Here is a 15,079-nt window from a genome sequence, read left to right as displayed (position 1 = left end):
ACTCAATCATGAGCTTATCAAAATGTTTATCCTCATTTTTATACGCTAAAACAATAACAAAAGAGTGCGTCCAAATCAAAATACCAAACAAAACACCGCACTTGCTGCCTGCACTGCTTTTTTTACGATAATGCCCCTAAATCTTACGAAATGTCCTTCTCCGGAACTGAAGCCGGACTTTCTCTCTATATCTCTCGTACTTTTTTTTTTTTTTAAACAAAAGTTGCCGAGTTTCAACTGTTTTGCGAGGCCCACGCTGTCTCTCTCTTCTCTCTCTCTCTCTGAAGGAAATAATAAAAAGTAAAAAATAAAATAATTATTATACATAATTAGTATAGCTGATCCTAGAGAATACACCCAAAGAAAAGCGCAACAATCCACAACGCCTCCCTCTGAATTCACACACACACAGAGGACAGCGAGCGAGAGACAGAGAGGAAAGAGGTGTTGCAGAAGAAAGGAGTGTCCGAAGAAATCTCTCTCAGATTGGAAAAAAAAAAAAGGATAAAGGGAATCTGGGAAGCCCTAGAAATCCGAGCATGGCCTCGTCGAAGCTGGTAACCACCAATCCCGATCTGCCACGCCAGTCCTCTCTTTGTTCCCTCTCTACCATCCTCGCCGATCTTCAACAACAACAACATCAACAAAACCCCTCATCATCCTCCAAGGCCCTTGTCGCCTCCATGAGCATGGACGACCTCTTGAAGAACCTTTACTCCGACCAGACCCCAAACCAGCTCCCACTCGATGGCTCTTCTTCGATCTCTCCCCAGCGGAGCTTCTCCCAGCCCAAGGAGCTCGGAGACAAGACGGTGGAAGACGTCTGGAAAGAGATCGTGGCCGGCAACGATAATCAGAGGCAAGCGGGTGCAGAGGAAGCAGGGAACGACGCTGCTTCTGGTCAGCTGGAGGAGATGACTCTGGAGGACTTCTTGACCAAAGCCGGGGCGGTAAGGGAGGAGGACGTCAGAAGGGGAGCGGTGGTTCCGGGCCCTGGGGGTTATGGTGTCGACTCTTCCGCCTCAGTGGCCATGAACGGTGGTCAGTTCGCTCTGCAGGGGGTGGAGGTGGGGCATGCAATGGTGCCGTTTGACGGTAGAGTTGTTGTTGGAGGAGCAGTAGGAGGGGGAAGGGGAAAGAGAAGGGCAGTTGAAGAGCCGGTTGTCGATAAGGCCACGCAGCAGAGGCAGAGACGGATGATCAAGAACCGAGAGTCAGCTGCCAGGTCCAGGGAACGCAAGCAGGTCGGTATTTAAACTTTATTTTATTTTATGTATGGCTTTTAGTTACTACGAAAACTAGTGAAAGATTGGGGAGGGGAAAACTGGGCCTTTACTATCAATGAACCCTTTCTCTCTTTATTTTTTTATTCTCGAATAAATCTCGGATGCCAAATAGATTTACAATGCTGTTAATTTATTCTAGTATTTCTTTAATAATCATTTTCTTCTATGTTATAGGGCTGGTTGCTATTGCCATCGTTTTAGCCTTCTGTGTTTGGCTGGTGAGGAAACACAGATGACATTGGTGTCAAACTTTTTATGTTCTCTAATTTTGAAGCAAACCACGCCAAGTTTTGGTGTTTTTCTTGCCTATAAAAAAATGGTGTTTAAAAAAAAAAAAAAAAAAATCTCTCTAGCTTCTCATTGTTTGGTTGTTAAGATAATGGCGCAAAAGAACATACGAATGAAAATTTTGATCTTTTCTTATAAATAAGTTGTACTGCTGTTCGGAAAATAGAAATCCACCTCTGTGGATTGTGGATTTAAATGGTGAATTGGCTTTTTAATGTTTGGGGACCTGGGGTTTTCTATTCTTCTCAAGTCCTAAACGATGAAAAAAAAATTTTATCGACTAATATTTTAATATTTTTTTTCAAGCGGCTGATTTTCTAAGGAAGTCGAGTAAAGAAGAGATTTTCTTTGTTTAATTTAACTTGTTTACTCTATTTTCTAAACGATGAAGAACTCACCAGCTAATTTGTTGAACAAGGCTGAGTAGGTTGGCGGAACTTTTTATCTTCATGCGTTTTGAATGACTAACGATCCTAAGATTAAACTTGATTTCTTTTCTTGTTATGTGCTTCTCAGATGTAATTTTTCTTGAAACTTAAATATTTTCTTTTGCTTGGTTCTTGCGAGTAATGAGTACTCTTGTTTTATGCTACCTGCTGTTTAGATCCTGAAAACCCGCCGCTTGATCTCTTTCCTATTTGTTCTATGAGAGGATTATTCTAAAATGTGTATCTATTCAATTTCAGGCTTACACAGTTGAGTTAGAATCTCTGGTGACCCAGCTGGAGGAGGAGAATGCACGGCTTTTAAGAGAAGAGGTACACTTACGAACCCTTGCCATATCAACCAATTTTCATGGATTTAATGTGGTAAATCCATAATACCTGTAAAATTATTGGCTAATATTTTAATTAGAAAGAGGCTTATATTCACATTGTCCCTTTCCTTTCTTTTTCTCCCCCCACCTCTACCTCTCTACCCCTACACTGCCTTTTCTTAGAGGAGGTCTGGTACTAGGCTTCAAGTGCCAGTTGTCCCTTTTCCTTTTCTTTCATGCTTGGACGCCTTAACTATATGTTTTTGCTTGTGTTAATGATAATCACACTGCCTGCTTAGTGACATTGATATCTTTGTCTATTAGCTTGACTTTCATCTGTTCTGAAGTTTCTGACAGCACAATTTTGAATGCAGGCTTACCAAAGCAAGGAGAGATTCAAGCAGGTATGCATTTTTCACTTCGTATTTGTTTTCACATATAGGTACCATAAAAGGTTGTTTGATATTGTGAAAGCTTACTAGAAGTGTTGATGCCAAAATTTATTAATGTTTTTACATAACAAAGATTGATTATCAGATTTGAAACTACGGACGGGGTTCAAAACAAGTAGCACAAGTATCCCAATCAAAGCCTAGTATGACAAAATCTCAAGTCTGCTATCAAGATATTATTTTCTCCACCCATAACCTGCAAATGTGGTAGTATTCAAAAGTCGGTAATCAAGCTGAATTGCGTACCAAGTAATCTTATAATAGTCCGACAATAATGCAATTTATTTATTACACAATCAATTGGCAAGAACGCACTTTGTGGTCCTTTTATGGAGTTATTTATACTAGGTTGGCACCTAATCTGCTCACATATAGTCTAAGTTAATTAACTCTATTATTTAATGGTATTTATTTTCTTGTTCTTTGGTTCTATTTTACATCCTACAGTGAGTGAACCACTCTCCCCAAAACACACGTGAATAACTATAGGATGTTGAATTACAGTTATCTATAACTATAGCATCTTTCTCCCTTCTCATCCCTATTACAAAAGGTTATATCTTAATCATTTCTAGGAACTGACCAATTTTACAGTTAACAAAGCCATGCGGTATCACAGCTGGTGGCACTGTGACATTGATAGATGAATGAATAAAATTAGAAACCAAAACAATATTTTTATGGTAAGAAATCAGAAACTTGTGTGAATAAGATTTGAAATCAGTCAATGATTGAACTTGACTGATTGAACTCCCATAAAAAAATGGTAGTTGTTTGCAAGTCCGTTCTTTTCCATATAGAGTGTAATTGTGTGGTGCTGGTTTGATATAATCCATGTTACTTATTTTTAGCGGGTGACTTGCAGTCTCTACTTTGGCTATAATGGCTCACAATGATAGATAACTAGGAATCAACTCTTTTTTTTTTAAAAAAAGTAGAAAACCTGGATCAACTGTTCTGGAGGAATTGTCCCGTGGGCTTGGGCTATGCCTATTATCATCTATAAAATTCTTGTTTACGGAAAAAAAAAAAAAAACCCTGCTTTGGTGGATTTGAGTCCAGGGAGTAAAATGTCTATTACGCATTGAAAAGCTGCAACTCTCGTAATAATAATATATGATATTATTCAAGATTTTGCATGTGTGATATCAGTATCTGGTTTTGTTTGGGGATGGCTCTTAAGGATATAAGTAATAAAGCTGCTTCTCGTGTTGGTTGATTCGTCTAGCCTTTTTCTTTTTCTTAAACAAAATCCACATGCAGCTCATGCAGAACCTCGTTCCAGTTGTGGAGAAGCGAAGACCGCCACGCACTCTTCGGAGAGTACATTCTGTGCACTGGTAGATAATACTTTTCTAATTTATGGTCCGTAATAACATGGGAGAATACTTTTCCTGTTATTGAAGCTTCAGACAGGGAATGAACGGAGCAAGAAGACCACTTTACAGTGATAAGGAGAGAACTTCCAAAAGAGAGAAAAAAAAAAAGAAGTGTCAGGTTATTCAGTGAAAAGAAAGAAAAACTTGGGTTATTTTGTAGGTTATCTTGTAGAAAGCAGTTGGGAGTTGATTTGTAAAGCGGAGCTGTGAGCAGCTGGAGGCCTGAAGTGGTTTGGTGACATGTGATGGGAAGATGAATGGCATTAATAGATATCCTGACAAATATGTGGTGGATTTGCTAGTTAGATTGTAAAAGAGAAACTAAGAAAAGAAAGAAAGAAAAACCCTTCCATTTAGTTTCCCTCACCCGCCCTGATGATGGACCTGGACTAATTTATACTAATGTTGTATGAGATGAGATGTTTATAGCCATGATTATCCACCATCTGTTACCTCATTTATTTCTTTACATGTGAATGGGGCTGCATAATAATTGTTGCATTGATCATCACCTTGCAGATATCAAAAGATCAGCAACCTAGAGATAATACTTCCATGGAAATGAGTAAGGAATCTGGGCCTGGGTTAATCCTTTGTCTATAAATGGGCCGAATATCGATCAAATGGGGACACTTTGGGGCCGAGGTTGAAGGCCCAGAAAATAAAAATAGAAACCTAAACTGAAAACGACATAGCAGCTAACGTCCTCAGTCGTACATATAAATCCATGCCTTACGCAAGCCTTTTAAAAAACGGCCCTATTTAATGCTTCGGTCCATTTGAGACACAAATTTTCTACCACCTGAACCCCACACTCTGGACTCTGTGAGGCCGAAGATCTGCAACGGCGTGACAGAGGGCCCCACCTTCACCTCTTTCATTATAAAAGTCAAGAACAAACGTCCATCCTCCGATATGCCTAACCAGTCACGCTATCCGTTGATTAAAATAATTAACTCCAAACGGGAAAGACCGAGCGCTGATTTGGTTATCTAAAATCCAATTATTTTATCTCATTTCATATAATTATTATAATTTTTTAAAATTTTAAAATAAAATTAATATTAAAAAATATTATTTAACTTTCAATAAAATATCTTATTTAATCTTATGTAAATTGCGTAACAAAAAAGGCCTGAAAGTTATACTGTCTAGTGTTTACCTTAGAAATACGTGGATACATATACATTCTTTACGCGTAGAGATAAATGATGTAGGCCGGCCGTAGGTGGGCCTGAGATAAATCCCAATCTCCAGTCTCCGGTCTTGAGGGCGTAGTCAGAGTCATCGACTATAAAGTAACCGAAAGGACAAGACAAAACAAAAAAGGCCCCTCCGTTTTGACATTGGGAACGACACCGTCGTCCTCTTTTCCGGTGGCCACTCTAGCTTCCTACCACAGCCATATTAATTTCAAAACCGATCTCCAATTATTTTGTAAATTAATTTTTCCATGTAATTCGGTATTGTGGGGAAGCCTTATATTCCTACGCGACACGACCTTCACTTGTTCCTGGCCGGTTATATTTGACTTTCATGGTTTTTATTCATTAAACAAAACAACAATGACTTTGATTGTACAGCATTCACATGAGTGAGTGGACTTTTGGGTAGCTCTTTTTTTTTTTAAATAAAAAATTTATATATAATTATTTTTACGTCTTATTTACATATTTCATTAATATAATTAATTATTTTTTAATATAAAATTACTCTTTTAACTAATCACACTAGTAAAATACATTAAAAAAATATATAAAAGTGACTGTATATAGTATAAATTTTTTTAAAAATAAAAATAAAACATAACCGAAAAGAGAAAAAAAATAAATTTATAGATTGCCTTTTGTCAAAAGCTAACAATATATAATGATTTATTTTTAAAAAATAAAAATTCGAGATTTAGTGCTCGTTTAGAGAGTGAAATGATATATAATTTTATGAATAATATTGAGATAGTTTGAGTTGAGTATTTTTAAAATTTTGATAAATGAGAAATAAAAAATTGAATAAAAAATATTATAAAATTAAAATATTATAAGAATATAGTTTTATAATATTATTTTTGTTTGAGATTTTAAAAAGTCTGAATTGTTTTTTGTTTTTTATTTAAAAATTTAAAAAAATTGTAATAATTAGTTTTAAAAAGTTGTAATGATTAATTTGAAAATTTTATATTTGAATTATGTTTAAGAATAAGATAATATGAAATAAAATGAGTTATTAATTATGAATTTTTAATAAATAAAAAAGGCCGAGGGCTATTTGAAACCAAGTCCGACAAAAACTTGATGTTTGCATGAGTTTTAATCGAAGCAAAATGGTTATTTAAAAAATAAAAAATAATTATTATCAACTTAAATTATTACTCATCTTAAAACATGATTACCAAATTAATACAATAATCACTTTAACCCTAAGCTTCTATTTATGTTGTAATTATATACTCCTTTAATATCTAATTGTTAAGATTATATTACGTTACCTATTTATAATCACTTTTAACAATAAAATAGTTTTCTAAGAGCCTAATGGCCTAAAGACATATAACCTAGTTTTTCAAATGGAAAACTTGGTTCAAAACCCCCCCCCCCCCCAAAATTAAAATAAATAAATAAATAAATAAAATAGTTACAAAATGAATAATAATTTATAACCAAAAGTTTCAATTTTAATATTTCGGCGATCATATTAGTTGTTTGAGTGAATCAAATATATATTTTTTCTAACTTTTTAATTGGTGCATTTTTTTTCTTAATAAAAATGGTAGAATTTTATAAAACAAACTAATACCATTTATTAAGATTGTCAAGCTAATATGTAGAGAACACCATTTACACCACTTAAATGGTAAATTTTGATTTGTAAGGTTTAAATTTTAAAATTTATTTTCGAAATTAATTATGCCCTTTAAGCCTAGTTTGGGTATTGTCTCACTATTATTATTACTTTATTATTACTTTTCACATACCTTTTAACTACTATTTAATATTCTATCATTATTTTCTTACTATTATTCACATAATACATTAGAATACTCATTACTCAAATACAATCTAAGTACTTTACTGCGTGTGTTCTACACACCAATTTGAGAATATGATTTTTCATTTATTATCCTAAAAGAAAAAAAAACTAAACAGATTAGATATGTTGAAATAAAGAAGAAAAATTTAGTAGGGTTAAATAATTTAAATAATAGTGGGAAGAATAGGGTATTATCTATTAAAAGAAATAAAAATGTTATTTGCAGTCACTACTTGGAGAATGTATGTACAAACCTTTTATTAAATAAAAAAGTATAATTTTAGGAGGAATATTTTTATAATTTAAAAAAATTTTAAAGATAAATTTATTCAAACTTATATTATAATTTCAAAATAGAAACTGTGCATAATACTGCTCTAAAAGTAATAGGAGAATGGAGCACTGGGAATGAGTGGAGCTTGACTGTAAATGAAGATGGAGGAAGCACCATTTCGTGTCTTGCATACCGGCCAAATTCTAACACCAAATTCCACCTTCCCCACTACACAACTCGCCAGTAAGGTTCATAAGATATCTGTTGGGCAACTCACACCATGATCATCCCTTTCGATTATTTCAATATATTTTAATTTCAATTTTACAGTAAAAATAAAAATACTAATAATACGGTAGAATTTAAAATGTAATAAAAATTAAATTCGAGAGATCAAAATTTAGAATGATAAAAAATTATATCCACATCACATACTTGTCGAGAAAATATATATATATATATATATGTGTGGTAAATGACTACTAAGTAGAAGAATTTCATAATTTTTTTATAAAAATTAAAGGCTGCATTTTTGTTATTTTAATAATATTGAAAGTCAAATCGGTTAATATTATCTATAATATGGTAATATGTATGCACAGCATTTTTTTTAAAAAAATTGTCTAATTTTTCTCACTGTTTTTATATCTTTAACAAAGATTTATTATATAGCAACGAGTGAAGTGATGACACGATAATGATATAATTTTTTAATTAAAAATTTTGTATTTAGTTGAAAGGTTAACAATAAAATAAAATTAAGAGATATTTATCGGTAGAAAAAAAAAAAAAAAGGAAGGAAGAAGAAGTCAAGAGCGAAGAGAGAGAGAGAGAGAGAGAGGAATAAACACAGCATAGTGCAAAGTCTGAGCAGTAGTTGCGCTGCAACTTCCGTCAGTGAGAGGATAACAGTGAAAAGACACACGAAAAGGTCAAAGGCTGTTTGGTCATCATCTGGAGTTGTTGCTGATAATGCTCTCCTAAATTAAATATATTATAAAATTCTCTGCCAAATATACGAATCATTAACCCCGAAATGAATTAATAATTTAATATTACACTTAGAGAAACCCATATTCAGAAAAACAAAAGACATTATTAAATTCATACCATGTAGTTTTTTTTTTTAATCGGTGGGTCGTGTCGTGAACTAAATTTAATGTGGGCTTGGAGTCCGGATGAGAGAGAGAAAGAGAGAGATGGAGACCTAAAAGAGGTCGAGTCTGAGGAAAGAGAGGTGGCGTTGCATTAATTGACCTGCAATTTTCCCTTCTTGTGGTCTGGTGGATCGCTGATATAAAATTTGAGAGAAAAAAGTTTACGTTTTTTTAGATCTTCGTGGAGATGCTTATGCTTTTAGGTACAGATCTCTGCCATTTCGGTTCCATCCACTATCAAATCTCAACTACTGCTTTGCTTTCAGATTTTCCACTCGGTTTTCTCAGGAAAGTGCCAGAGAAAACTTGGGTCTTGGGCGTCTTCTTTTATCTACTATAAGATTTTATTTTTATTTTTTGCGTAACGTGTTGTGGCTTGCAGATCTTTGATGGCGTGTAATTAAGTTAGGGAGCTCTGCTTTGATCGGTCTTAGTTTTCTACTTGTCTGTGATTCCCCAGCGGGTTAGCGCTCTCTCTCTCTCTGCTTGCCCTTTTCTTATATTTAGAAGCAAAGGGCAAGTCTTTACTTCTGGGATTTGTGAGCTGCTTTTACTTATTTTTCTTTTCTTTCTTTTTTGCATGTAATTAGGAACTTTGTGTCCATTACGCCACTCGCTGTTATTAGATATATGTATACAGTATGATCTGAGATTTAAATTCCAAAGTTTGTTATATGTTTGTTTTCACTTTTCAGTAATATTTCTTTCTGGGTGTGGGTTTGTAACATGAGATTAATTTTACAAAGGAATGTTTTCTGTTTCTTTTTTTTGATTTGGAGTTCTCTTGTGCCGTCAATGAACATTTTGCCTTCAAAAATCGTTTGTTGCTTGGTTTCGGCTTAGATTTCTTTTTCTTAAGAAGGATTTTATATACTTTTACATAATGCATTTAACTGGATCAATTATATTCTATGTATCGTTAGAAAGCAAGTCTAGGTCTTTTTTTTTTTTTTTTGGAAACTCGGTTAGCTTTTTGGTGGAACATGATGTTTAAGAACGTCAAAAGGTTGCTACCAAGTAAAGCTTGGCTATTTGGAAGACTTTGTAATCCATGTGAAGCTGCCTTTATTCTTACCGCTTTCCCCTTTATTTTCTCTTTTGGTGCCTTTCCTAATTTATAGCTACCTGCTCCTTTTTTGGCAGGATTTCTGGCGGGAACTGACACACTCTTCTTTTAAGCAGCTGTTTTGACATGATAACTGGAATATAATCTATCAGAGGGTTTCTTGAGAGATTTGATATTATTTCATAGTGTGATCCACCTATAGAATGTCGTTCCGTAGTATAGTTCGTGATGTGAGAGATGGTTTTGGGAGCTTATCTAGGCGAGGTTTTGAAGTCCGGCTAGCCGGCCATCACAGAGGCAAATCTCATGGTTCATTACATGATTTGCATGACCATCCCGTCATAGTTCAGAACAGCCGTTGGGCTAGCCTACCCCCCGAGCTACTATATGATGTAATTAGGAGGTTGGAGGAGAGTGAGAGTACATGGCCGTCTCGTAAGCATGTTGTCGCATGTGCAGCAGTTTGCCGTTCTTGGAGGGTTATGTGCAAAGATATTGTCAAGAGTCCTGAGTTCTGTGGGAAACTTACCTTCCCAGTGTCCCTGAAGCAGGTTGGTTCTGTGTGTTATATATTATTTTGCACAGTGACTTCATTATTAGTGGTTTTTCTTTTTAACTCAAGTAGCAGATGGAACATATGTTACCCGAATTCTATGTTTGTAGCATCTATGTTTGGAATATGAGTTCATTGAAACAAATGAATATCTAGGGTGCCACTGACTGATTCTTCCTTGTTTGAATTTTCAGCCGGGGCCGCGTGATGGAGCTGTTCAGTGTTTCATAAAAAGGGATAAATCTAACTTAACATATCACCTTTTTCTGTGTCTTAGCCCAGGTAAGCACCCTTAGTAATAGTTAAGTTGCCTGCAATTTCTCATTGGATTTGTTAATTCATTGATACCTATTTGATTATGTATACATTTGGCAAAAAGAACAAAGGCTTTTAAAGTCTTCCAGTTAAATTAAGATCATTGATTTGGTTGTGTATTTCCTGTTGGATTGCATAGTCACGATCCTATTATTATCAAGAATTTTATGGGCTGTGTACATGATGACACATAACGCTTGTCATGAAAGGTAAACAATGGTTGAATAATGTTACTTATAGTAGCAACAGAAGGAACATAACAAATAGGCCTCATTGAGGATTTGTGCTTTCTAAACTTGCGTTCTACTGAGGTTCAGTGCAGATGTGTTGACCATAACTTGGAAATGTGGATTATAACAAATTTTTCAAGAACAAATGAGTTGAGAAGATTGAGAATGACTTTAGATTTTTATAATGTTTCTTCAGTTAGTTCGTAGAACTAATGTCATTATTAATTATTAATTGTTTATAAGTTTATTCCATTTTTTTATATATTTATTCACGCATTTTGTTATAGTCTTGTAGACGACAGCCGTGTCCTATGATCATCCTGTTTTGCTGATGTAGCACTGCTCATTAGCCTTTGGACCGGCACTTGTTTTAAAAAAGAAAAAAATTCAATAGCTGATGGGCGATGCCATGTCAGCATAGTGAGATGAGAGCCGGATGAGGATATAGGTTTTATCATTTCTCTTTATTTATTGGTTCTCATGGATTAGCTTGCTTGAATGGTTTGAATTAGCATGTTTACTCTCTTTTCCTTGTATAAACTGGCAACTTAATACCATTACTCTGTTCTTGCAGCTTTGCTGGTTGAAAATGGTAAATTCCTTCTATCAGCAAAGAGGACTCGAAGAACCACATGCACAGAGTATGTTATCTCTATGGATGCTGATAACATTTCAAGATCAAGTAGCACTTATATTGGGAAGCTGAGGTAAGAAATGGTGTGGAAAGGTTCAAAACTATTTATTATTATGTTCATAAAATACTCACGAATGCGCACCTTATGGATCTAGGACCATCTTTCAATCCCTGAAGAGGAAATAACGGATGTTCAATTTGATGCCTCTTTAAGCATGGCATTAGTCGTCTCTTCAAACAAACTGGATGATGGCTGCATTCTGAACTAAGCTGAACTAAGAAGTCTTTATTTTTTCCACTAGGAAAGATTAGCATTTTGCTAATGACTTGCCATAAACATCCATCCATTGGAAGAATATTAACTGCATCCTAATATAGTAAATCTTCTTTGAAGAGTTAAAGGGAAGGTTATTCTAGAGTTAACAGTCAGACCATGCTTGTATGTGGTCAGTAGGGAGACCCTTCAATAATAGATCTATGTCCATATAGAAACAATAACGCTTTACTTATAAAAAAAAAAAGAAAAAAGAATGACGTATCAAAACTATGGAAAAAGACCTCTTATTTATCAAATGTATCCTAATTTCTTGGTTACTGTTGACTAACTATCAAATACCCTAGGATACAAGCGTTCAAGTAATGAACAGGAATTAAAGTGTAAATGAAGAAATGAGGAAAATAAATATGATGCATGTTCAGCTGTAGTGTAGTTCTGAGAATGCTTAGTGGTTGTGATGTCAGGGTATGAGTAGGATATTTCACGATTTTTTAAAACACAATAGCTTGTAAAAGGTTTGAGTTCAAGTTGATGTGGCTGGTTCATACACAACTCAATAACTTTTAATGAGATCAGCATCATGATAATGTCACCATTTTATCAAAGGTCAGCATCATGATTACCATGAAGAGATCGTGTAATAAAATGGTGACATTTTTTTCACTCTTCATGGTAATCACACGCAAAACTTCAATTTTGCTTTGGATGATATCTAATCCAGTCCATAAACTGATGTTTTCTGAATATTTTTTTGTTCGCATTAAAAAAAAAAAGTCAAAACATTTTATAGGTGAGATTGTTCTTAATTTATGATCATCTTGATATTTAGCTAGCATGAAGGATATGGGGATACGATGGAATATGATGGTGGTTTTATTATCTAGAAATCTTCGCAATGACTCTCTGTTCCTCGTGTATGTGTCTGTATGCGCATATCCTCATGTGAGGATTCTTAGGCTACGCATATCCTCATGTGAGGATTCTTAGGCTATATATTCCAACTGATAGCTGTTATGTTTTCTTTGTTTTTTAATCTGAAAAATAATTCTTTGCTTGCTGACACACAATTGAACTATTCCCCTGTATGTTTACAAGAGGCTTTAATTGGTTCTTATAAAACACTTCTTTCTTTTTCTTTGAATTACAATATTTACTCAAAGACATTAGGTAAACTTTGCTTTATTTTCCAGATCAAACTTTCTTGGCACAAAATTCATAATATATGATACGCAACCGCCATTCACTTCCACTCACATTCCCCCACCTGGGCGGACAAGCCGTAGATTTTATTCTAAAAAAGTCTCCCCAAAGGTTCCAACAGGAAGCTACAACATTGCCCAGGTAACATACGAGTTAAATGTGCTGGGAACACGGGGCCCAAGAAGGATGCATTGCGTCATGCATTCAATCCCGGCCTCGGCACTCGATGCCGGTGGCACTGTCCCTGGCCAACCAGAGCTGCTTCCCCGCTCACTTGAGGACTCATTCCGGAGCATTTCCTTCTCAAAGTCCCTTGATCACTCCGTTGATTTCAGCAGCTCACGATTTTCTGAAATTGGTGGGCCCCACGATGATGAAGAAGATGGCAAACTTAGACCATTGGTTCTGAAAAACAAGCCCCCTAGATGGCATGAACAATTACAGTGTTGGTGCTTGAATTTCCGTGGGCGGGTAACTGTTGCATCTGTTAAAAACTTCCAGTTGATTGCTGCTACACAGCCTGCTGCTGGTGCACCAACACCATCTCAGCCAGCCCCACCAGAGCATGATAAGATAATTCTGCAGTTTGGTAAAGTTGGTAAAGACATGTTCACCATGGATTATCGTTATCCTCTATCTGCGTTTCAGGCTTTTGCAATTTGCTTGAGCAGCTTTGATACCAAATTGGCTTGTGAATAGAAAGAGCATAGACTGAAGGGTGGTAAAAAAAGCATAACACTATAATGACGATCTTTTTCTCCTTGTTATATCCTCTGCTCTTTTCTCGTTCTTCTGTCTTTCCTTCTACTGTCACTAGGATAGGAAATTCCTGTTGTCAATGTTGCTTTGTTGTTGTAAAACTCATTCGTAATTGTGTTGCTGTCCTGCTAATTGGGCTTACAGCATTGTGAACTAAAACTCTTTGTACCTTCCTTCCTTCCTTCCTTCCATTGTGTCAGCTCCATTCAGGTACGAATATTAACTGCATAATGACGTTGGACATTCATCTTATTACTTTTGGTGCCTACTTATGCACTACTTAAAGATGCTTCTCAAGGAATGAAGCCTCTCTTTTGTGCTTTTTGGGATAGGTCTCAAAACTAGGAAGAAAATATCAATCTGCTTTCGTTTCCTCCCTGCAAAGTAAATAGAGGGCCAAGTATAAAGACATTAGGTTGCGTTTGGATGTTGAAGTGAGTTGAGTTGAGTTGAGTTGAGATGATAAAATATTGTTAGAATATTATTTTTTAATATTATTATTATTTTAGAATTTGAAAAAGTTGAATTGTTTATTATATTTTATGTTGGGATTTGAAAAAATTGTAATGATGAGTTGAGATGAGTTTGTCATCCAAACGAAGCCTAAATTGCAAGAACATGCTTGTGTAGCCTTAGATTACAACAGAAATGACGGACGTAGTTAACATTGCAGTGGCACTGACTGATACGTCGATTTGATGGCAAAATAATGGTGGTGGTTCATCTGTTTCTATCTGCAACGATCAAAGACCCAGCCTGAACCATGATTGAAAATTCTTGGGGTCTTCAGCAACCACGAAAATTCACTCTTTTGGATTGCTTTCAAACTAAAACTGAACCATTTACTCTTATCAATTTTGTCAAACATTCTCTTAATTATATTGGCAAGTTTTCTCGACAATTGGGTTTTGAATTCCACTATTTTATTCTCTTTTTTTTTTTTTTTTTCTTCTTTTTGTTATATATCTCATGCACGGAAGGGATAATAAGCTTACCAAACTTTGAAAAGACAGCTTAGAAGGTAGTGTTTTCGATTAAATAACATGTTGTCGGGTTCGACTATTCATAAAACATCTTTATGAAGAGATTAACGAATGCTCCAGGCTTAAATGAGTCATTAATATTAATGTTAATATCATACGTGGAATTTATATCCCATGCAATCACACGGCGATCTGCAATACGGTAATACCAGTAGGTTATTATCATGTACAGTTATATGAGTTGCGTAAGTATCACATAAAAAAAAATATATATATATATTATTATTAAAAAATTAAAAATTTTTTTTTTTATGTAAATTTTTTTTATTTATTTTTTTAAAGAGAAATTTTATTTGCAGTCCTGAAGTAGGGACTGCATGTGCAGGCACATGCTTAAATAAGAGAAAATATTATTTTAAAAAGGATAATTTTGTAATTTTAT

The 15,079-nt window shown here is 34.9% G+C and overlaps 2 protein-coding genes across 2 annotated transcripts; both read left to right on the top strand.

Moving 5' to 3' along the window:
• Positions 1-328: 328 nt before the first annotated feature.
• On the top strand, positions 329-4,607 carry LOC109007065 (bZIP transcription factor 12-like). Its single transcript, XM_018986580.2, has 4 exons — positions 329-1,244; positions 2,261-2,332; positions 2,706-2,735; positions 4,047-4,607. The coding sequence occupies exons 1-4, from the start codon at positions 540-542 to the stop codon at positions 4,125-4,127; spliced, it is 888 nt and encodes a 295-aa protein (XP_018842125.1). The 5' UTR covers positions 329-539; the 3' UTR covers positions 4,128-4,607.
• A 3,987-nt stretch (positions 4,608-8,594) lies between these two features.
• On the top strand, positions 8,595-13,909 carry LOC109007061 (tubby-like F-box protein 8). The gene is made up of 6 exons (XM_018986576.2): positions 8,595-8,823; positions 9,003-9,083; positions 9,764-10,237; positions 10,434-10,521; positions 11,359-11,491; positions 12,886-13,909. Exons 3-6 carry the CDS (start codon positions 9,890-9,892, stop codon positions 13,592-13,594), a joined length of 1,278 nt encoding a protein of 425 aa, XP_018842121.1. The 5' UTR covers positions 8,595-8,823; positions 9,003-9,083; positions 9,764-9,889; the 3' UTR covers positions 13,595-13,909.
• The last annotated feature ends 1,170 nt before the right edge of the window (positions 13,910-15,079 follow it).

The sequence above is a fragment of the Juglans regia genome, chromosome 13 (genome assembly GCF_001411555.2).
Source record: "Juglans regia cultivar Chandler chromosome 13, Walnut 2.0, whole genome shotgun sequence".
NCBI classification, from domain to species: Eukaryota; Viridiplantae; Streptophyta; class Magnoliopsida; order Fagales; family Juglandaceae; genus Juglans; species Juglans regia.
This window is presented reverse-complemented; position numbering and strand designations above follow the sequence as displayed.